This window comes from Stegastes partitus, unplaced genomic scaffold (assembly GCF_000690725.1).
Source record: "Stegastes partitus isolate 25-593 unplaced genomic scaffold, Stegastes_partitus-1.0.2 Scaffold389, whole genome shotgun sequence".
In the NCBI taxonomy this organism is placed as follows: domain Eukaryota; kingdom Metazoa; phylum Chordata; class Actinopteri; family Pomacentridae; genus Stegastes; species Stegastes partitus.
Window position 1 is genome coordinate 1 of NW_007578120.1, and position 24,718 is coordinate 24,718.

The 24,718-nt window shown below is 39.4% G+C and overlaps 1 protein-coding gene across 1 annotated transcript in view; it reads left to right on the forward strand.

The window, feature by feature from the left end:
- Positions 1-4,514: 4,514 nt before the first annotated feature.
- man1b1b (mannosidase, alpha, class 1B, member 1b) overlaps positions 4,515-24,718 on the forward strand; it is a 26,856-nt gene continuing 6,652 nt past the window's right edge. The window contains exons 1-12 of the mRNA XM_008285158.1: positions 4,515-4,773; positions 5,482-5,601; positions 7,680-7,788; positions 8,072-8,190; positions 11,693-11,826; positions 13,429-13,538; positions 13,815-13,994; positions 14,497-14,645; positions 17,821-18,009; positions 18,876-19,066; positions 21,948-22,068; positions 23,529-23,723. Of these exons, the coding sequence (XP_008283380.1) occupies positions 5,497-5,601; positions 7,680-7,788; positions 8,072-8,190; positions 11,693-11,826; positions 13,429-13,538; positions 13,815-13,994; positions 14,497-14,645; positions 17,821-18,009; positions 18,876-19,066; positions 21,948-22,068; positions 23,529-23,723 (1,602 nt within the window). The 5' untranslated portion in view covers positions 4,515-4,773; positions 5,482-5,496. The remainder of the gene's footprint in view (positions 4,774-5,481; positions 5,602-7,679; positions 7,789-8,071; positions 8,191-11,692; positions 11,827-13,428; positions 13,539-13,814; positions 13,995-14,496; positions 14,646-17,820; positions 18,010-18,875; positions 19,067-21,947; positions 22,069-23,528; positions 23,724-24,718) is intronic.

Sequence of the window (24,718 nt, forward strand, 5' to 3'; positions counted from 1 at the left end):
GTGATGGTCAGACTGTCAGAGTGAAGAAGAGTCTCCAGAGGATCAGAGTCCAGCTGGACTATGACAGGGGGGAGGTGTCCTTCTACAACCCTGAAGACGAGACTCACATCTACATGTACAGAGACACTTTCACTGAGAAACTCTTCCCATTTTTCAGTGTTGGAGAGTCTGATGAAGCCAAAACTACTGATATCAAAATCTGTCACTCTGAGAATTCATTGCCAGGAAAGTTATTTAATTCTCCAAACTCTGAAACTAAAATAACAAAAATCATTTCAGGTTTATTTCACTTTTAACTCATCATCAAACTTTACAGCCAAACCTTCATTCTTGATCTTCATATTGTTCATTCTGTCTTGAAAACAGATTTGATGTCACTTCACTGTTTTTTATCACTGTGTCTGTGTTCTGAAATCTGTTCAACATCCAAAATGGTTTTCATGAACAAAATGTTTGAAACGTTAAAAAGTACTGAAACTTAACTTTATACAGTTATTATAATACATAGAATTCAGGATCTGTTTACATGAAGAGAGAAGAAGCAGGTTAAACAACAGATAAGTCAGAGAAGTAAAAGATCCACTAAACACTGAAACTGTATCACATCATCAGTTTAAAGGTGAACAATGTTTAAACAGGTACAAACTGAGGCTAATTGTATAAAACGTAGATTATTATCCTGGTTAGCAGCATCTTGACTCATCAGCTGTATCAAATACTTTGTTTCTGCTTGTTGGAGTTTTTTCTTGTCATCAGTCATGTTCTTTAGTTTGTGAGATTTCTTCATGTACTGTTGAATTATTTTAGTCTTGAAAATGTTTTAATGTGATTTTTTTTCCCACTTGACACTCAGAGTGTCAGTGTTGCAGTGAACCAAACAGCTTTCTGTCTCTCATTGATTGTTGTTATTTTGTTCTGCAGCAGATTTGATTTGTTGTTGAGCGTCACAGAAATTGTTCATCCAACTGTCTCTGCTTCTGTCCGAAATGAATCATGTAAAGTTCTGTTGTTTTCTTGTTTTTATGGAAACTTGCTTCAATTACATGAAAATACAATTGTTTTAATCTGAAAATCATGTTTTGAAAGACTTGAACCTTCAAGGATTTACTTCTTTTCTTCAGAGACAATTTATTTTTAGATGGAAACTCCTGTTTTTATAATCACCTGACTCACAATATTTTCTCCTATTGTTCAATAAATACTCTGATTGTATTGTAATCTGACTGATGCTGTTTTATTGGATTTCAACTAATGTTTTGAGTGTGTGCAGTCAGTTGTGTCACTTCTCAGAAGAAGATTCATCCACATGACACTGTGTCACATCAGCAGGAGACGAATGTACAAATCAGAGATGTTCATGATCCTGACTATCAGCATCTTCATTTTAGTCCAACAACATTCTACATCAGCATAAAGTCACCACAAGATGGAGACAGAGATTTGTTCACAGTCTGGTCATTTTCAACACTCAATATTTTCATTCGTCTTTCTGACTCTTTCATATCTTGTTGTTCTCTGCACAGGTTGATGAAAAGCACCAAGTTTTTGCAATTTCTTACATGTAGTTTTTCAAAGTAAAACAGTGTTTCCTTGTTCATCATCAACCATGATGCTGTTGATGGGGCCTTTCATCAGAAACCAGTTTAGTTCCTTCAAAATATTTTGAATTATCTGCTATTATTTAATATTAATGTTTTTTTGGTCTCTGTGCAGCCTGAGAGCTGCTGCAAGTCATAAAGCTCCTCCTCCATGAGAGCTGATGTTATCTCATATATTTTGGCAGCTCCTCTCATTCAGGTTGTATTTCTGGTTAAACATTAACTTTAAACCTTGATACTCTGATCCAGACCACTTTAGTTCAGTGCAGACCATTTCAGTTCAACTAAATTCTATGTTGTTTGTATAGCACAGTTTACAACATACGCCATCTCATAGCGCCATAGTAATGTAAAGACCGTACGAATTTAAACGGAGAACCCAACAATCCAAAGGTGCCTCTGGACTCCCTCTGAGCAAGCGGTCGGCAACAGTGGGAAGGAACCAGAAAAAAAACTCAAGGGGGGGGGGGGCTTTTAAAGGCTGTGGTCTTAAACTTTTGATCAGCTGATGAAAAGCCTATTTGAGTTAAATTGTTGTTTTCAATAAATTGCCGGCTCACAACTTTTGGTCTCTTGTTCCCATTTCTTCTTTTTTGCATTTTGAAGCTCTACTTAGAACCTTCCTAAGATCCAACAGTGCAAAATGCATTTTTTTTAACTGGTCTTAAGATTTTGATCAGGAGTATTTGTTCATCACTCTATCAGCTTGTTATTGATGATATCAATGTTAATTCAAATGCTAAAGCTATGTTTTGATTTTCTATGAATCTAATAGTGTAGATCAAATGAAAGCAGGACTGTAACATTGGCTGGAAATCACAATATGGTGGAAATGAGCTGCTTGGTGGAGGTCTGCGCCCTCAGAGTGCTCTTCTAGTTAGACATGTTTTACAAACTCGCCTCATTTATGAACAGCACATAAGCTCAAATTTGGCTGCATAATACTTCTTTCATTTGTTTGAAAACTATTTATTTTTTATGTTTATTGCTGAACTTGGTTGTTTGCAGCAGTGTCTTCCTTTTTTATACTGGAAAAGTAACTTAGTGATATATACAGCAGACCAATAAGCTGGAATTGTTAATACTACACTTGTACTTTTATTTATTTTATTTTGTTTATTTGATATTGAGAACGATGCAGCAGTATTTCTGTTACATTTGTATGCATTGTACATTTAATTTGATTTACTGAGCTGCTAACAGCTTTTTGGTTTAATACAAAAAAAAAATGTTTTGGATTAATTCTGAGCAGGTTTGTTTTTTGTTAAATTTTTCCCCTTAACTGAGAAGCGAACCATACTGAACCGAACCGTGACTTCCGTATCGAGGTGCGTACTGAACCGTGATTTTTTTCGGTACACCCCTATCTCACACCCATTTTGTCTTTTTATTGTAAAAGATCTGAATCGCAACACATTTAGAGGCACGTTTAAACTAAGGCAGTTTGGATAATGCTTTTTATGGAGGCACTTTTGCCTACTTCTCATCAATGCCAATGTTTTGCATTTATGACTTGGAAGGAATAGCAATTGGCAACAGGAAAGTAAGGCTGAATAGTCAAGCACCCTTTAAATTACAAGGCCACTTATTTGGATGACAAATGACATAATTTGTTTATTCAAAAGTTAATGGAGATAATAATAATAATAATATAATAACATAACAATAATATAATAACATAATATAATAATAATAACAATAATAATAATAATAATAATAATAACAGTATGGTAAAATTAGTAAAACACATACAAAAGTGGCAGTGTTTTTTCGGTTGAGTTTTATAAAAAGTACATTTATGACATTTCAAATGCGTCAGATAAAGAGTGCTCTGAAAACAGGTTCCATCAGTCCAGTCAAAACATTCCTTGAGCTTACTGTATGTTTAACACAAGCTGTGACCATTTGCTCTGCCAGCTAGCAGTCTGGTAGTACCATGTTGGGCTTGTTTTTTCTTGATGTAATAAAGGGGTGTCTTGAGATGTTGAGTTTTTTCGCTACCTGCTTCTCACTCATGCTAATTTCCAGCAGTGCCAAGATGGCTGCCTTTGTGGCTTCACATAATTCTTTTGTTTTAGGTATTATGTGAGAGCTGACAACTTCTGAGTTGTGCTACAGCTTGAATGTAAGCAGGAAACCACTCTAGGCCTTTTCATGTGCAGTGCTGCTTATGACATGAAATGGCGTCTTATATACCCTTCGAATACAATTAATCTTAAGTATGTCAAATAGGACATAAAGTATTATGTTATCAGTTGCATTTTTTTGTCGTGTTCAATGTATTCTTTAGGTAATGTACCTTTAGTGGTACCAGGCATTAGAATGAACAAAAATATGAAAACAAGGGTGGTCTAATATTGTTTTTCCATGACTGTAGGTGTTTACCCCCCTACGGTTGCCATGGTGAGGACGGTAACACTGCATTAAACTCATTGCTTGCACTATAGGTTGTTGTATCATTTATCGTATTGATAATTTGCTTTTAGAACAAATATTGCAGTGACAGATGCTTACATTACAACTTCAACTTCCAATGAAATCTGTCAAATTAACAAAAAGGCAGAAACAAAAAAATGTAATACATAAACATAGGGAAGTTAATAATAACGTCAAATATTTACGAGCTATTTATTTCATTGGAAATAAAGCATTTCGTCAGAATGCAGCAAATCTCACACCTATCATAATATGAATGTGAAGAAATTGTTTTGTAAATCATTTTATATCATGTTATGCAAATGGTTGTAAAAACTGATTTGCTTTTTGATTTGTTTTTCAGATTAATTGACACGGATGGAGTGCTTTAAAGTATTTGTTGAAATATTAACACTGAGATATCGAACTATTATAGTTGTGGTATTTACGATGTTTAGGTGCAGCCCCTGAAGGCAGCATGGTCATCACTCAATCGCGTTTGTTGATGCCAGAGATCAGCATCACGTCCAAAGCTACAAGTGGGTGACGTTTACCAGATTTTGATCGTCTCTGTAATATCAACATAAAAAAAGTACAATATTAAATCGAAAGCTACCTGCTGCGTAGCTTTCGATAATATTATCGATGACGTGTTTTAAGCATGGAGAGACCCCTGGAGATGTTTCATTAACGTTGAGCTAACTGCAGCTGTGACACTTCTCCTGGTGGATTGGATTAGTTTCATTTTATACTTTCACAGGTAAGTGTATGCCAGTTCCACATTTTAACCGATGAGCAGGCATTAAATCTCAGCAAAGCATTGTTATTTAAGTAATGTTTCTACTGAACTTAAAAACTGCTCGACTATGACCCGTGTTGTCGCTACTGTTAGGCCTCGAGTCATGCCTCGGTCCACAAGTGGGCTGTGAAGCCGCCAAAACGTTCAGTCGAGCCGGTGACGCGTAAGCACAATAGCGGCTTTAGCGCGGCTACACCACACGTAGCCTGGTTAGTGAAAGGTCAATTAACGCTATCGTGTAGTCATGGTATTTGTATTCACTACATACAAGGTTGGATCCAGCACGGAAACTGTGTGTATCGATATGCAGTTGAAGAACGCTGGTATGTTAGTCTGTAGATGATTACTTGGCCTGTTGTGGCGCGTCTACAGATGTGATGAGAGCTATGTAGCTAGTTGTACTGTGCATTTATGTTTACTTTCCTCAGCACTACGAGTTTAACGTTTGGTTATTGCAATTAATGTCAGTGAAGTGAGTTTCAGCAGGGTGAAACTGCTCTTGTTGTACAATTTAGTTCACTCTATAAATTAACAACAGCGCCTACTAGTCATGCTCACAATCCAGTGCCGCCGCCGCCCCAGCCTTGTCGGATGTGGGTTACTTTGATCACACCTGCCACTTCCATCCAGCTCTCCTCTCACTGCCCTTCAACCCGTTTCTTTACTCAGGCCTTGGCTTCAGACATGCACCTATCATCACGCCAGGACTATGTATCTATAAGCTTTCCCGGACAAGGAAGTGAAAGTTATAACAACAGTAAGCAGTGGAGGAGGCAGTCCTGCTGGAGGGTAAGCTTGTCCAACCCAACACATCTCTCTCTTGTCTGCTTTTGTCTTCGTATGGTTTCCCATCCTGCCAAAACCTCATAAGGACACTGTTCCTGTGTTCCTCATTTTCCAGTGCTGGCCTTAGTTCCTGATGTTTGCAAGTGTATCTGTGGGAAAAAGAAGATGTTGTAGATTATGGCTAAATGATTTGGTAAATTAAAAAAAAAACAAACAAATCTGATACTCCGTTTTTTAAACTTTTTTTTTTTAAGGCTGTAGTTCATTATTTATTGCATAGTAAATCTAAAACATGGGATGTTGTGTTACCAATGGCACACCGTCAAAAAAATAACTCATCTAAACTCTAATACAAGGATTAGAACTTAGACATTGAACACTGCAACCATGACTTTTTTTTTTCATTTGTTCAGATTCAGTTTAATTCAATTTTATTTTTATACCAACAATTCACAACATATGTCATCTCTTTACATAGTTAGGTTTAAGTAGGTTTTCTCTGTTTTAAACAGAGAAACCCAACAAATCCAAAGTTGTTGGGTTTATTCTATGCCATTACTTAAATGGCATTGAAGATAGAACAATCATCACAAAAGCTGTGACTGTGGTTAACAAAGTCAACATAATAAATATCATTACAGAAAAAAAAAAAGAACTTTCTGTAAACAAACTGATATTGAAATTGGCTGGTCATTTATGGCTCAGAGCAGCAGGTTAGTGTTGCACATTCTGAAATCAAATTCAGTAAATCAATAATATTAAGAAATAAACCCTTGGTCATAAGCACTGCGTACTGTAGGTCCTAAACTAAAGCTATTGGGCTAATGGCAGTGTTGGAAACTGCGATTTGAAATGAATTGATTGTTGAGCTCTATTGTAGAGCTATAGAATACATGGTCTTCTTCTTTTGCCTGCTGTAGTGTCGTACTGCTGTTGTGCTTATGATGAAATGTTACATTTGCTATGAACTCTGTAAACATTTGGAGCACTGTCCAAATATTGTTGTTCAGGCCTTTATTGCAAGTTCAAGCATAATGCTGTCTTTGCATCTTTTAAACAAATAGGTGAATTTTGGTGATATATATCCAAGATGTTAATGTGATCCTTAAAAAAAAAAGGAACCTTTTTTGTGTACTTGCAAGGGCACATTACCTGGGTTTGTGGGCAGTCCAGTGTTACTTGTTGCAAAAGTAGATCTTTAAATAGAAGTTACTTGGATGTCAGTGCAATTCCATTGCGGTGTGTAAGCTAAGTTTTTGCAGCCTAAACACTCGACCAATGTTACATACAAGCTCTGTTTTTTTTCATGCATTTTTCTATTTGTGAAATCAGGTCAAAGTGGTCTCCTGAATTCCTGGGTATGGTTGTGGTATAGTGGTGTATTTAAGAACTTGTTTAGTGTGATTTATTTTAGAATTGTAATGGTGGTTCTATAGCAGTATGAAATAGGAGCCAAAGATAAATTGTAAGTAAAGCAACCTGACTCTTTTGCATATGTTAACATTACCTGGTAGTATGCATGTTTGCATATTATGGGACAAAATATGAGCATGCACCCTGCCAGGAGGCTGAGCAGGATTTGGATACTGTTGGTGGTGCTGGTTGAATGATTACATCATTTTACAGTGGCATAATATATCTTTTAAAAAATCAAAGATGCTTTTGCCTTGAAGTGTTCCAGTAATTACAAATAATACTGTTTATCTGAAGGGAAATGTGGCGTGTGGCAACAAACATGAGTTTTATAATAACCTAATCTCAGAATATAGTATGGGAATTCAGCAGAGCATAGTATTTAACTAGGACTGCCTTCACTAGATTAAGGTCTGATATTTAAAACCTCAACAGAAATCATTTCTTTGCTTGTTGCACTTTGCTTGATCAATATGCAACAGCAGCACTAAATATATTTTTCTCTTGTTTCAAAGATTTTAGCAGCACATTAGCACACAATCAGTTCTTTTCATTCTTTTCAAAGCTGTCAGGCAAGTTGCTAGAAAACCTTGCACTCTTTAAATCATGAAAAAATCAGGATCTAATTTGGAATTGTTCTTTGTATTCCTCACTTTTTGTCCCTTCAGAAATGGAAGCAGCTGTCCAGGCTTCAGCAGAGCCTCGTCCTTTTCATCCTTGTCCTCCTGTTTATTTGTGGAATAGCTTCTCATCCTACTGTTACAAAACACCTCAGAGGTAAGGCTCCTTATTTATGAAACATCTCTAATTATATCCCACGTGTCTAAGCCTCTGGCAGGCTGTCAGAACCTCCTGGAGGATGGAGTTGTTGAATGCCAACCCAATAAGGATTTTTTTTCCTTCTAGCAGTCGAAACAAGTTGACGTATACAGAAACCCAGTCCTTTATTGTGGGGCTCCTGAAGAGTCCTAACTCATGACCTTCAGTAATCATCAAGTCGACATGCCACACTTTGGATATGTTTCTGCAATACTGTAATTTTAAGTCTGCATCTGTTAAGGCCTTACAGATGGAAAGCAAGACACAGACAGTAACAGCATCCTGGAGCCCTTCGTCCCTCTCGTGCTGCCCGAGCCGGCCAAACAGAGTCCACCACCACTGCCAGAACAACCCTCCCAGGTTTCTATATCTTTTCTTCTGTTTACCAAAGGCTAGGACACAGTTTCATAAGGGATTGGGGCATTTTATGTGTGAATTGTGAAAAATTGTACTTAATATTCACAGTTGATGTTAGTTGTGACACACCAAACGCACTATTTTGTAGTCTATCGGGTAGCAGTAATGTCATTAAAAGTATACAACATTTCACATGATTACAGAAGTAGTGAGAGAACAGTTTTGTAGATACTAGAGTGGTCCCACTTAGAGAGGCTGGCTCTGTGGGCCTGGCCAGTGACTGGCTCGATGTGAACACGGTGTGACTCTCTCACATCGTGGTTGACATTGCTTGGTGCGCAAGAGCTGCATCAGCAAAGTCATTATATGTGTATAAGTGGCAGATGTTGGCGAGCTGCTGCCCAGAGCCACAGGCTATCCCATTTCAGTGTCTGGTACTAGTGACTCTATCATTCCTACAGGACCCTCTAGAGAAGGGTATGGCTTTCTCAACCTTTGATGTTTGGCAGCGATTTGAGCTTATCATATTCACAGTGGGAGGAAAGACAGTGAGCCCAGTACCCTTTGGTGTGTTAATTCACAAATGGTGCACGCTGTGAGCTACCCATGCCTCAGCTCTTGGTTCCACTATTCAATCTTCCCCCTTTACAAGGCTCCAGACTGTGACCGTTTTGGTCGCATTTGCAACTATTTTTTGAGAGTGTGCGAGTTGAAATTTCAACTGGCCGCATTCGTACAAGTATTTGATGATCATTAAGCTGTTTCTGTGTCACTGTAATCAGCTACTGTGTTCACCAAAGCGGTGGAAAGCAGCACTTTTAAAACTTCGGTGGACTGTGGTATTTACTCTAAAAAATGAGGTCTTCTCATGAAATGTGGAGCGCACCTGCATTCACTGTTTTCTATGAGTGGAACAGCACATGTCGGTGTGCTCCACATTGTACAAAAAAAATATCATTCAGTTTCATCTCGGATAAATCCGACAATAGAACACCCCAGTTTAACTCTTTTCAAAGTATTTTTCAGTCACACTCCTGTCTGAGCACCGCAGCCACCAAGCAGCAGCGACCCCAGCCTACAGTGTGGGGTGTTTAGGGAACATCTGTACATTGTAGTGTCTATCAATAAGCAGATGTTCAGCAAGTGATGTATTTTGCCTGTAACAAGGTGGGAGGTGTGACGAAATAAGAAAGTTAGTCGCACCGGTGCTACCAGTGAAAAAATTTGTCTGGAGCCCTGCTTTATTAAACGTTCTCTCTTTTCCTGCTTTTGAAGTCTTGGAACTGTCTGAATTTAAAACGCATGCACCAGTGTTTCCTCTAGGATTCTTCAGTGGGAGCAGGCTCTCCGGGGAGCCGTGGTGGCATAAACAAATGACACTTGACTGCAGATTTTACTTTTACAACCTATTTATTGATTGGCCAGCTGAACATGGCTTTTTAAAGGCTGAATATAATTATTATTATTTTTTTTAAATAGATAAGAATAAAAACAATAAGTAATTTCTTAAAATAGAAATACACTGAATTTATTTATTATTTTTTATTTATTTAACAGAAATATTGACATGCATATAATGCAAAAAAGGAAAAAAAGGTTCCCTCATTGTTATCAGTGTGGTAAAGCTATGAGTAGAACCAGCTGTTTCTTTCACCCCATGTAGGGTCCCAGCCTGATAGCCTGAGCTCCCCTTTAGGTTCTTCTCCTCTGCTCTCATCTCTCTCTCCTGCTCCTCCACTCTGCTCTCCTTCACTTTGTTCCACTGCTGCTCCCTGTCTAATGTTACTTGTCTTATACGGTTACATAAAACATTAACGTTAAATCATTTAAAATCACATCATATCTGATTACAAGTGTGAACACTATTTTTTACTTGACCACCATCAGGATTTATGAGTCAGTAAAAGGCTGATGATACCTGGATAGCATCATCTTCATCAGGTGTCTTTCTCTTCTTAGAGAAATATTTGAACAAGCTCATCTGAAGATGCAGTCAGCAGTTCCATCATGTCGTGTACATATTAGCTTAATGCTATCAGTTAGTTTACTCACGTTAGCGACACTGAGTTGGCACCGGGTCCAATTAACTTAAGATATCGATATGTTATGTGACGTTGGCTGGCCATCAATATTTTACAGATGTCTATTTATCTTGTAAAATCTATGAGTTATCTTAAGCTAATAAGTCTACCTTTTCTCTGGTATGTCGCTGCCCTATTCTCCAAGACGACCCTCCTCTGACTCTCTGACCTGGAGCCTGATGCTCTACGTGACGTCACTTTCAAGGTCGCGCTCTCGCCAGTAATTAACATCGTACTAACCGCCCCCCAAAGAGTAGATACCAAGCAAGATGGTTATCTGTAGTTTACCTTAGTACTCGTGAGTACCCAACCCAGTGCAGGACTTTGCTGTGAAGGTGGAGACATGCAACGTTGGTGTTTTTGCAAAAATAAAAAACAAAAAAAAAGAAGAAAAAAATTTGAAGAAGCAGCGGCTAGGATTTAGGAATGGCGGCCCGCCACTCCTACATGAATCTACATGCACTAAGATTTCTCCCGGGAATACTAAGATCAGTATGCGGCCTAACCCAGTGTATCCGTTATGGGCTTGTGCACCCCTGCAGAACTGATTTGCTTTTATTCTCCATCTTTCTCCTCTGAGGAGCACCAGCATCTGCATCGTTTGTGTCCGGTTAGCACTTTGCAAGCTTATTTGGACAGGAGAGTTTTATATGAAGCGATCAGTTATATAGGTGGCTGTGGCTCAGGTGGTAGAGCAGTATGTCCTCTACTCACAAAGTTGGTGGGTCGATCCCTGTAAAACGCTTTGAGTACCACCAAGGCGCTATATAAGTATTGTTTATTTGCTCCCTGGGCATGTAGGAAAACCTGTGCCATGCCACATCTTTCCCACTAGATAGTAGGAGCCATTAGGGGCCTAGCACCTGTATGCTCCTACACTTTTGCTAGAATTTAGAGACTGGATGTCACAGCATCAACACTGGCACACTCAGTCCTCAGTGTGTGCTCTTCTCAGGTTGGAGCCCCTCAGGTCTGAAGTGCCACTGAGGGCAGTTGTCCTCTCTGACAATCAGGGAGTCTTTCTCCCACACTGAGACACAAAACAAATCCTGCACAGGAGAACTTAAGGTTATGAATCTAACCCCAGTTCTCTGATTAGCATGAGTGTGTGTCTCATCAGATCATCCTGCTTGCTATAGAAGTGAGACAAAGTTAAGCTTGCTTTTATGGGCAGTTGACACTGTTGCAGCAAATCATACAGGAGAAGGAGGAGCTCCCATAGTGAGACACTCACTAATGCTAAATAGAAAACAGGGGTTATGCTCACAACCTTAAGTTACTTCACCTGTCAATTGGTTTTAATGCTGTGGCAAATTGTTGTATAACATTTACCTATAATGTGAATCTGCATCTCTTTCTGAACAACTTGCTTAAATGAAGTGAACATCTGAATGGTTAAAAAAGTTTCTTGCCATATGCCACAGAAAAAACTATCCAATAAGAGAGGACCGCCAGTCCTTCAAAATCGTCTCCAGAAGAAAGGAAATGCTTCAGAGATCGTGGTTGAAGTCAAGGCAGCTGACAGCAAGAAGGGAGATGATGAGGCAAGAGTCATCAGGTGAGACTTGGAGTGTAATTATAACTAAAATTAGTTTTGTTTATACAGTGGTGGAAAGGTATGTATGTTCTGTGGACATTGTTGGGGTTTAGACATAGTTCAGAAAACCCAACAGTATCCATCAGGTTTGATCCACTTTGGTACTGTGCCTACAGTTAAAGGTGGTATATGTGAACACAACCACAAGGCAAATGATCTTTTTCAGTCATTTATTCAATGAAAATATCAATAAATATATATTTTTTAGGAAAATGGAGAAGCATGTATGTATCCCTTGACAAATACCCTCTTTATGCATTTTGCATAATTGTCCATCAATTTTTGACTACTTTTTTCTGCAAAATTCCTTCAGTAGCAAGATGTTTGAGGGTTTTCTTGCATGTACTGCCTGTTGGAATTTCACTAAGTTATTCTGTAAGCCTCTATTTCTCCTTTTTGAGACATTTCTTGGTGAATTTGCTTGTGTGCCGAGGGTCAATAGTCTGTTAAAAATCCACTTCAAGTTCAGCTTTATCTTTTGGAACATCTGTCTGTCTGGTCTGTGTCAAATTACTGGGTTGATATGAGTGATGATTGATGCGCTGAGCTGACCATCTATGCTTTTCTGTTACTGAGACCAAATAACCTAATAAGCCAGCTTTGTTCTTGTATGCACATTAGCAAACTGGTTTCGCTACAATTTACTTTGTAGACAACAAAGGGTTTTTCCTGATATTTCTCTTATGCAGGTCAATTGAATCTATCGGATTGTGATTGCAGCACATTTGCACCTACAGCTGCAGTTACCTGGAGATCCAGGGTTGCATCAAATAGTCAAATATTTTTTACATCAAATAGTCTGATGTTGGATTCAATTTGCTGAGCAGCCAGTCCCTGGAAAAATTAAGTCATTTGAAATCTGTGCTGCCTGTAAATGATTTTACTTGGAATTAGTTATTTTGGAGCACTTTTAAATCATTTGTCAGACCCACCCAGGCTCCAGACTATCTCGTCCAATTGTAGCACTTTTGAAATTAAAATTTTTAAATGATCAGCAATAGAACATTCCATCATTGGAACACGGTTACAGTAAAAGTGAAAGAAAAAGTATGACATTCAACCTCAATAGCTGGTGCAATAGGTACCTGTGCTGGCCAGCGGGGCACCAAGTCAACAACAACAACAACATCCTGATGATCAACATGCACTCTCATGTGAAAATTTAACTTGCACACTCCATTTTGGTTACAACCTCAGCCTTGCACAACCTTTTCTCTGAAGGCCTTAGGGAGCGCTTTAGATCTTGTCATGATAACACCACACACTTCCATAGCAAAGAGGACAGCAGACTCTAGATGTCAAAGCTTTAAATAAGACAGGTTCCACCTATCACCCCTTGAGGTTTTAATTATTTGGCACCTAATCAGAGACCAATAATTTTCATAATGTGTGTTTCTTGTTATTTTTTTTTATATCACCTTTGTCAGAAGGCACTGTTTCAGAAGGGCTTGTATATTTGCTGTCGAAATGTGTACACAAAGCCAACAATCTACTTTTTCTGCCTGACTGTGTCATTGGTCTTATTTAGTTCCTATTTACAATTAATCTCATGGTAACTTCTAGCTGGCGTGGGGCTGTGATTGATACTGATGAAGCCACGGAAGGCACCAAGAGTGGGGAAAAAAGGGAGGATTCACCTGCCAACCAGGAAGTCAAAACCTCCACAGACTTAGGTATCTCATCTTTTTCTTACTAGTTTCTGTATTGATTTTGAATTATTATTTGTCAACTTAGCTAAAAGAATGAAAGTGTTTGCATCACAGTTTTTAGGGCTGTGACTGTGCTATGTGTGACCGTGACATGTAATATCCCCCTTAAAGTGTAATTGTAGCCTATATAAGTGCAACTTTGACATCTGTCCTCTGACACTAGTCACTTGTTTCTAAGTCTCTCTCTGTACACATGGAAGAGATAATAAGAAGACTCTATTTTTGTCTTGTCTTTTCTAGAATTTACCTGGCTGGAGGCAGTGCGAGAAGCTTTCAGACATGCTTGGAAGGGTTATAAAGAGTTTGCTTGGGGCCATGACGAGCTCAGGCCCATCTCCAAGTCTTACAGCGAGTGGTTTGGTCTTGGGTTAACGCTTATCGATGCCCTGGATACCATGTGGATCCTTGAGCTGAAAGAAGGTATACTGACCTTTATACCTCCCAACTTAGTACTTCTTCCTCAGGGCTATGTCTTTACTGTTTTTAGATAAACCATCCAATGTTACACAAAAAAAAATCAATGTTCAATAATCGATATCAAATACTGACTTTTTGCATGTATGAAAAGTTACTCTGATAAGGTGGCAGCCTACAAAATCCTCAGAACCTTGCCAAACCCGTTTCTTCACAACAAAGCTAAATACGCCATGCCCCTATATCATCACTGATTGGGACAGTCGTAAGAAAAAGAGATGAAAAACAGTTCTTCATAATAAGTTGAGTTATGCATATATTGAGATTTTAATGCAAAGTATAGATTCTGCTTTATTATTTTATATATTTGTAATATATAATAATGTTTACGTAGATCGTATATTATAATCTATTTTTTCTAAAAGTATATATGTTGTATATTTGCACCAAAGGATCAATAAAGTTCTATTCTATTCTATTCTATTCTATTCTATTCTATGTGTTGCAGAATTTGAAGAAGCGAAGTTATGGGTGGCCACAGAGCTCACGTTCAACAAAAATGTTGATGTGAACCTGTTTGAAAGCACCATTCGCATCTTGGGAGGCCTGCTGAGTACCTACCATCTGACTGGAGACACCCTGTTTTTAGACAAAGCTGTGAGTCTCCACACACTCATTTCAAAGCCCAAGACATTAAAAAAGAAATTAGGCAATAATTGTGAAGGTAGTGGACTTCAGTTTTTGTTATAACTCATTCCGGGTCTTGTCTTCTCAGTACCACCAGCCTGTACAGTTTTATGCAAAAACTGTGCCATATGCAGATGGTTCAGAACCTTTCTGCTTGTAAAGTCTTGAACTGTGAACTCCTTATTCATTAACTCATTGGACATAACTGACTGATTAAAACGTCTAAGGAACAATCATCAGTAGGAACCATCAGCTAACGATAACCTCAGAGCTGATAAATTCTGACTCTTTAAACCTTGTAGAAACACTTAATAGCTATGGGTTGCTCTGAGCAACTGATCGAGTTAAGCGAGTTAAATACAAAGTAGGGGAATGCTATTAAAAAATATAAAAGCACTTCCAGCTTGCAATTTCCATCAATAAAAAGCATGCATTAAAATCAACTGTGAACTGCTTCAAGAAACACAAGGTGAAGCATTTGGAAAAGGCGCTCACAGTGGCTTGACTTGAACATCAGTCTTTAAACCAGCTAGCCAAAAACACCTGTTGTAGTGATTTGTATGAAAGAGTAGCCTAAATCAAGAATGTAAAGACTTGGAAGTCCAGTTGTTTTTTTTCTGCTTTACCGTGTACTGATCAGTGCAGACTTTGAACACTGTCAGTAGATGTGCATATGGCTCCATTCATACTACAGTATGTATACTATAGGACATACATCAGTGTGCTATGCCGATGATCGCATTGCCTCTCACATTAGACACTGAAAAACAAACAGGGCTCTCTTTTTACGGTATCTAGCAGGTAGTTACACATTGCGCTGTTGCATACTGTTATACAGTGTTGTGAAAAAGTATTTGCCCCCTACAGATACTTTTGTATATTTGTCAAACTTAAATGTTTTAGATTATCAGACTAAATTTATTATAAGACAAAGATATCCCCAGAAAACACAAAATGCAGTTTTTAAATGATGGTTTCATTTTTTGAAAGAAAAATTATGTCCAGCCCCACCTTGCCCTATATGAACAAGTAATTGCTCCCTTAGCTACCAATCTACCAATTGGCCAAATTCATTTGGCAGTTGGGTTCAGTTTCACTAGCCACACCCACATATGATAACTACCAGACTTGTTGAATCTAAACATCACATAGAACCTGGCTGGCATGGTGAAGTAGACTCAAGGGTCTCAAAAGGCAGCACATGATGCCATGTTCTACAGGGATTCAAGAACAAATGTGAAACAAAGTGTTTGACATTTATCAGTCTGGAAAGGGCTACAAAGCCATTACTAAGGCGTTGGGACTCCAGTGAATCACAGTGAAAGACATTATCCGCAAATGGAGAAAACATGGAGCAGTGGTGAACCTTTGCAGGAGTGGCCGGCCGACCAACATTTCTGCAAGAGCTTGTAAACATCTTATCGAGGAGGTCATGAAGGAACCCTGATGGACATCAAAAGAACTGCAGGCCTCACTGGCCCCAGTGAAGGTCAGTGCTTCCACAATAGGGAAGACACTTGGCAACGATGGCATCCATGGGAGAGTTGCAAAATGCAAACCACTCCTGACCAACAAGAACAAAGGATTCTGTGGATTGATGAATCAAGGGTGGAAGTTTCTGGAAGACATCTGGTGTGAAGCTAATAGTGCATTCCACAAGGAGAACATCATGCCAGCAGTGAAACATGGTGGTGGTAGTGGACATGTACAGTCATGGAAAAAAATATTAGCCCACCATTGTCTTTCAAGAGTAGCCCTGTCACAGCCCATCACACAATTGCATTTGCCCTGTTCCACCCAAACTGAAACAAGCCCAGATCGTCACTGATCCACCCCCATGTTTTACAGTAGGGGCAAGACAGTCTGCTTTGTAGGTTTCTCCAGGCTTCCTCCTAACCAGTAAGTGGCTGGAGTGGGCATCAACTGAAAATTGGATTCACTGAAGAGAACCTTAGCCAATCATCAACAGTCCAATCCTACTGATCCCCAGCAAGGAGTAACCAGGCTTTCCTCGACCTTTCATTGATGAAGGGCTTCTTCAGTGCCCTGTGTGACTTCAGACCAGCTTCAAGAAGTCGGTTTCAAACTGTCCTTGCCAAACAAGTCACATTTCTCGACAGTGCCCACTCATTTTTAAGGTTCCTGGAGGTCTGACGACGATTCCTAACATAGGAACGGATGAGTGCACGGTCATCTTGTGGGGCAGAAAGGCGTTTCCTGCCGCGACCAGCTAGCAGTTTGGTAGTACCATGTTGGGCTTGTTTTGTCGTGGTGTAATGAATGGCTGTCTTGGAGATCTTCAGTTTTTACACTACCTGTCATGCCAATTTCTAGCAGAGCCAAGATGGCTGCCTTTGTGGTTTCACATAATTCTTTTGTTTTAGGCATTATGTGAGAGCTGACAACTTCTAAGTTGTACTACGGCTTGAATGTAAGCAGGAAACCACTCTAGGCCTTTGCATGTGCAGTGCTGCTTATGACATGAAATGACCTCTTATATACACTGGGAATAGAATTAAGCTTCAGCATGTCAAATAGGACATAAAGTCATGTTCAGTGTATTCTTCAAGTAACAATATACCTTTAGTGGTACCAGGCATTAAAATGAACAAGAAATTGAAGAAAACAAGGGTGATATAATAATTTTTCCCATGACTGCATGTGCATGATTTTTATTTTCATTTCATATTTGGTGAGGTGGGTCATGGAGTACATTTTAAGTGTTTGTGCTTGTTAGAATCATTTAAATAGTTGATTGAAGTTGTTCCATAATTATTTTTCTGTCTACTAATTGATTTATATCAGCTCATGTCGTGGTATCTTTGCAAAAAATAGTAATGCCAGAAAAATCTCAGTTTAATCATCCTAGAATTCACGAGAGAAAACTTTTCCTCTAATAATACATGAGCTATAAACTGCAAAGCAAGGCATTCAGTAGTCACTAATGAGAAGCAAAAAACAATACATACCCTTGCCACAAATAGCAACACATCTCAAAGTGGCTGCACACCCATTGTAAATCTGCACACCTTCCATCAAAATGTAAAAATCAAATTAAGTCATTCAACTTTGACACTTCCATTTGTAGTATTCAGTCCCATTCAGTTGCAAACATCTGCATGTAATCTGCATTCTTTCTGCACAGAAAGACATTGGCTCCAGGCTGATGCCTGCTTTCAACACTCCGTCCAGGATCCCGTACTCTGATGTGAACATTGGGAAAGGCACCGCCCACCCACCTCGCTGGACCTCAGACAGCACTGTAGCTGAAGTTACAAGCATCCAGCTGGAGTTCAGGGAGCTCAGTCGCCTCACCCAAGAACCACAGTACCAGGTAACTGACCAAGAGATGCAATCAAGCGTGTCTGGGATATGCCCAGTGTTGAAGAAATCACTCAAGTCCTGTTCCAAAGTTTGCTGCAGTGGCAAATTATTTGGTATTCCAGTACATGATCTGTGGCTTACAGTGACAGAGAGCAGTTCTAGGAAGGTAATCTGACCCTGAGCATTGTCAAGGTACCACATGGTATTTGTAGTCAGGTAGGGAGGAGACTGTTTGTAATAATAATATATTAGTGGGTGACTTGTATGTAGGTGCCAAAACATGCCAAAAAGACATTAGTTGATCTTGTTGACAGCAAAGGGGTGACGATATGAAACAGTCAAAGCACGAGAGGGTAGGAGATTGTCTCCAGGCATTACAGAAGTAACATGTGGACGTGGAACTTGTACGATTAGCCACGCTGTAAAAAAATAAAATAAAATAAAAAAATTCTCTTATTCATCAGTTGAATGTATGCATTGGTTAAATGTTAAGTTTCCCTCACCTTTGTGAGCCCACAGAAGCAACTTTAGTGCACAGAGGAGTGTTTAAGTTAGAGCACAGAAAATCGGTTAAAAAAGCAGCAGCATATATGAAGGCAGCGACTATTTGAGTGCAAGGGCAGAGTTTTGAGAGACAGCATTACAGTATCTGAATGTGAAAACAAGAAATTGTGCTCTTGAATAAATACTAACATACTTTCTGCTTGTTTTGGGAGTAAGGACTTACTGTACTACAGGGCCTCACAAAAATTGCAGGACTAAATTTATCAATTGAGTTGATAGGGATACTCCCCATGTGTGACTTTGACTCATAAAATGAATGTCAAAGAAATCCCCACAACCTAACTGATCTGACCTCCATCATTGGTTCTACAGGCTGCAGTGACTGAGGTTATGAAGCAGGTCCACAAGCTGGATGGCAAGTTGGATGGTCTTGTGCCTATGTTCATCAACACAAACAATGGACAGTTCACCCATCAAGGCATCTACACACTGGGAGCCAGAGCAGATAGCTATTATGAATACCTGCTGAAGCAGTGGATCCAGGGAGGCAAAAAAGAGAACCAGTGAGTCCGAATTAATGAAATGAATGTAACAACATGAAATGTAATGCCTTTAAGGACCATTCAGGTACTTTTGCAGAGTCAGCCCACCATATGTTATGTATTTACAATTTAAGGTGGTACTTGAAAGTTTGTGTAGCTTTTGGAAAACCCTTTGTAACTGCGAGATGTTGACCTACAAGTCATCCAATTTTCACACAAGTCCACCAAGTAGGTAAAAAGAACCTTGAGAAACAAATCAAACCAAAATATTATACTTGGTTATTTATTTATTGAGGGAAATGATCCAGTGTTATGTATCTCTGTGTGGCAAAAGAATGTAAGCTTTGCTGTGAGTATCTAACAGCATTGGACTATGGGAGGCAGCTAGAGTACCTGGTGAGATCCACACTGCAGAGGGAGAACAAGAGCAAACTCCACACAGAAAGATCCCGGGCGGGGACATGAACCAGGGATCTTCTGGTTGTGAGCCAACAGTGCGAACTACTGAGTCTCTGTGCACCCCAGAACATGATCCCAATCCACAAAACAACTTAAACTGTGGGATTTTGGTGGGTTTCCTCAAGGGATCAGAATTCAATTAAATTAAATTATATTTACATAGCTCAAATTCACAACAAATGTCATCTCACAGTGCTTAACATGGTAAGGTGCAGGTACAGGCCTGTTCTCAACTGCTTAGCTCAGTGTTCATCTCCCATTAACCTGTGGTATTTTGTTTTTCTACTAATTATATTGCAATATGAAAGAATACAGGAATTTTTTACCAGACTACTTAAACTATTTTGATATTATTAATCATTCTATCAAAAAGAAAAAGAAAAAGAAAACATTTAAAAAGAGCTGAAAAGGCTCTTTGGAACCTTTCTATGTAGTAAAACTGGCAAAGGCATCTGAAATACTTTATTGCTTTGGCATTTAGTTGTGGATTTGTACTAGTCGTAGAGAGTTTTGCAGTGCTGATTTACATTGTAAAACTTCATAAGTGGTGTTGCCTCATGGAGAGGCAACAGTTGTGAGACACTGCTGACAGAGTACCTGTTTTTGGTCTATATCATTCTTACTGTAGCTGAAATATTTCCATACAGCTGACGTTGCATTTCTTTTTGCAGTCAAATCTTTATTTTCAGTATTTGTCTCCTGGTCCTCACTCACTTTGCTGTGCACGTGTGGAGCCTGCACATCATCAGACTCTGTATCTTTTATATAAAGTAAGAAACTCGGACAAACTTGTTTTGTAAATTAGTAATGGAAAATGATCATGGTGGGTGTTTTCGTTTAGTGTCAAGCTGCAAAAAAATCGTTCTAGTATGTGTTTGAGGTAATTTGCCTTATGTCACATTGCACTTCCTGAGATTTGACTGTTTTGCATGTGGACATTGGGATGTTGATGCTGCAATTAGCTCACACATAATGCACAGGTTCTAGATGAAAAATAATCATTGGCCACCTTATTGTTTTGCCATGGCTGTGTTCATAAATTCAGTCTGAAATGGTTAGAGGATTATCTGAGCTGTCATTTGGAAATTCAGGTTTCACTGAAAGAACATCCATCCATCCATCCATCCATCCATCCATCCATCCATCCATCCATCCATCCATCCATCCATCCATCCATCCATCCATCCATCCATCCATCCATCNATCCATCCATCCATCCATCCATCCATCCATCCATCCATCCATCCATCCATCCATCCATCCATCCATCCATCCATCCATCCATCCATCCATCCATTCTGCCTGTTCTCACCATCTGTTGAGAACTTCAACAGAGTGGCGCTCAGCCAGAGGCTTTTGAGTATCCCAACACCCGCTCGGCGCCTCTCACTCTGAGCACCTTCAGAAAAGAGAGAGTCCAACCCCTCTCCAGGAGTTTGGTTCTGGACCCCTTGCGGTGCGTGCAGGTGAGCCCGACTATATCTAGCCACTGTTGCTCCACCTACCGCACCAGTGAGGTGACGCTCCACGTCCCCACAACCACTCTACACCACCAGGGGGCGGCGCATGCAGACGCCCACCCCTGCCTACTGCCTGGTTGGCACCCGACCCCAGTTTTCTGTCCTGTTGGTGGTGGGTCATCTGGGCAGCTGCCCTGTGTTGCTTCTTCATGCTGTGCCCAACCAAACCCCACAGGGCCTCAAAGTTCAACCACCAGAGGCTCTCCGGCAAGCCCCCCCTCCCCAGGCCTGGTGCAAGGGGGAGGCCCCGGTTTCCTTATTCCCGGCGAGGTGGCGGCTTTCCTATTTTAGACTGTCATCAGTATTTTTTGATTTGCTCTTTGTCTGGCCCCTCCCCCAGGACCAAGTTGCCTTGGGAGACCTTACCAGGGGCTATTGCCTCAGACAGCATAGCTCCAAGGATTACGGGGACACTCAAACCCCTCCACTGCGATAAGGTGACGATTCCTCAAGGGGGAGAAGAACCAAACAGGCTCTCTTTAATTGCGTGAGCCAAATCTTTGGCAAAACTTGCCAGGTTTTAAGTGTTAATGTTGATAATTACAGGCAGTGCCCAAGTGTAAAGTGCTAATTTAATCAATAGTTTGCATGCAAGTCTCCACAGACTCCCTGCTGCTTACCGTTTGGGCAATGCCACTTTGTTTTGGATTTCTCTCCTATTTATTTTATTTCTTATATATATTTTGGGGGCTTTATGCCTTTATTTAGAGCAGTAGAGATTGACAGGAAAGGAAGGAGAAGAATGGGGAGAGACCTGCAGCAAAGGGTCTTGAGTGGGAGTCAAACCCATGGCCGCTGCCTATGGGAACTATAACCCCTGTTTTTGGGTCGCCCGCTCAACTAGGTGAGCTATAGGGGCTCTTATTTCATTTTTGAAAACTGAATGCTGTTCCTGAAGAGTGTGTTTGTGTGTACAATTTTAGATTCTTGGAGGACTATCTACAGGCAATAGAGGGTGTAAAGAAGAACCTGTTGCAGAAGTCTTCACCTAATGGCCTTACCTTTGTTGGAGAACTCTCACATGGACAGTTCAGCCCAAAAATGGTCAGTAATATTTAAAACCATCTTCAGAGTTGCTTGTCTGTTATCTTATAGCCTCAGGTGTGAACAGTCTGTTATCCTGTCAAATGCTAATTCATTAAAAAATTATTTTCTTTTGTCCACGAGTCATTAAGCTAAAATCAGCTAGTGTTGACACTCGGCAGATAAATTTGTAAAATATGTGGTGTTGCGAGACCAATGTTTGTCTCAGTAAAAAGGTCTGAAAAGGCAGTGGTATGTTCAGTAGTTGAGGTTGACTCCATGTGTATTTTTCTCTTTGCCATTTGCTATTAAATCTATTAAAGATTCAAAGCAACCTCCTTCAACATCCACATTGACAGTGACAGTTACACTATCAGTTATTGTTGTTGTCTCATTCTTGCTCATATGGTATCTCTTAAAGACTCTTGGAAAATATCTTTAGATCTGTTTGTTCAGTTGAACTCATGGATGAACTTCTCAGATGTTGGTGGTGAAGTCACCATGACCTCAAAAAACATGTTTTTACCCACAACTCAAGAATTCATATGCTTGGTATGACAAAATGTACACAAAGGTCAACTAGGATAAAATTCTAAAGTGATATTTTATATCCAAAAGGTCAAAAGTCACCTTCACATGACATGACAATGTTCTGCAGAAACACTTTTCTAACTGTTATTTAACACGATAACTTGGGAAGAGAAGTGGAGACTGACTATATTTGACAGTTTTGAAATCCATTTTTAAAGCATTGCTCAATGTCATGGTTATGACTTTGTATTTTGTAAAAATCAGTTCTTGTGGACAAACATGAACACAAATAAGGAATTGGATTTGTTTCTCTCAATGAATCAGCTCACTTCAAAGTCACCACTGCATATATTACTTAGTCTGGATGGACATAAATAGAAACTGCGATTTTACTGGTTGGCTGAGGCATATAAGCAAATCTCTCATTTGCAAAACGTGTTCATACAACTTTTTGATTTTGTGATATTTTAAGTACTCCTGGAGTTTGGAAGCCTTGGGTCTTTGAAAACTGTTACACTGAACTGTGTCGGACTCTTTAGCCACTGTTTTCTACAACTGATGGACTGAATGCAGTGTTCCTGTGTCTTTAAAACTGACTTTGGTGGACCTTTATTATTACACATAACATCACTGGCATTGAGAACAAACAGAGAAATTCTTCTGAAAACCTGTTTTTTTGGGCCTTTGTGCTAACAGTAAAATTGAGAAATTTTCAAAAAGTTATGACAACAAAGAGATTTTTGATATAAATAATATAATTCACCACAAAATGAAGGATACAGATCAACTTAGAAGCTACAGAGATGAAACTATGCATTTAAGAAATAATTTTTACATTCATAAACTAATTATTCAAGTCAGTGTCTTTTCATCACAAATGTGTTTTGGGGCATATGTCTGTAGCACAGCTGTCTATTAACTCTGGTCTTGTTTACACTTTTTTTCCCCAGGACCATCTAGTTTGTTTTTTGCCAGGTACTCTGGCCCTTGGTGCTCACAACGGCTTGCCTGCTGATCACATGGATCTAGCCAAAGAGTTGATGGAGACTTGCTACCAGATGTACATCCAGATGGAGACAGGCCTCAGTCCAGAGATAGTCCACTTTAACATGCATGAAGGCAGCACACGAGACATTGACGTAAAGGTAGGTAGATACAGTCCTCCAAGAGTGTGTAAAGAGACCAAACTAATTCAGTAGTGTCCTCAGAAGTCCTACCTACTGACTTGTCTACAAACTTGGTTTCTGTCATTGTGGATAAAGGTGTTGCTTGAATGCCTGGGAAAAGTAAATTTGACCCAGACTTAGCACTGATGGCACACATACAATGGTCCCAAAAAGTACTTGGACAGGTCAACTCAGAGGAAACTTCTGTAAGGTCAGTAAGGTTTTCATACATTATTTCCTGATCTGGTATTTGATACCATAGAAAAGACATATGTTTCCTGTAAAAAAACAAAACAAAACAAAACAAAAAATAGGTTGTCACTTGTGAAAGATACGCATCCCTCTGTAAATTACAGCAAAACATTCTGATAGTTCAAATTTAGTGGATCATTTTTATGTAAATGTAATGAGCTACACCTTTTGTTACTGTACTAGGGGTAACAGTAATTCACTTTATACAGCCAGTATTAGTGCCATTGGAATAGTGACTTCAAAGTTTGTTTGCACACAAAAAAAATGACCGTTCATCAGGTAAGCAAAAAAGTCCATCTTCCAACGCTTGGGTATATTGTCAGAATGTTTACAAATTGAGGACGAAGAAAATGGACATAGAAAAGGCCTTCTGGGGAAAAGTTTTGGGGTCAGTGAAACAATAATTGAGCTTTTTAGGCACAAATGACCAGAAGTTATTTGGAGGAGAGATGAGGCCTTTACCCTAAGAGCAACATACCTACTATCAAACACAATGGTGGTAGTATTATGCTTTGGGCTCTATCGCTGCCAGTGGAACTGCTGCCTAACATAAAGTAAATGGAATAATGAAGGAGGATTACTTCCACATGCTTCAGGAAAACCTAAAATCATCAGCCAGAAGGTCTTGGATGCAATTAGGCAGGGGTGTCAAACTCTGGCCCGCGGGCCAAATTTGGCCCGCTTTGTAACTATATTTGGCCCGCGAGACAATACCAAATGAC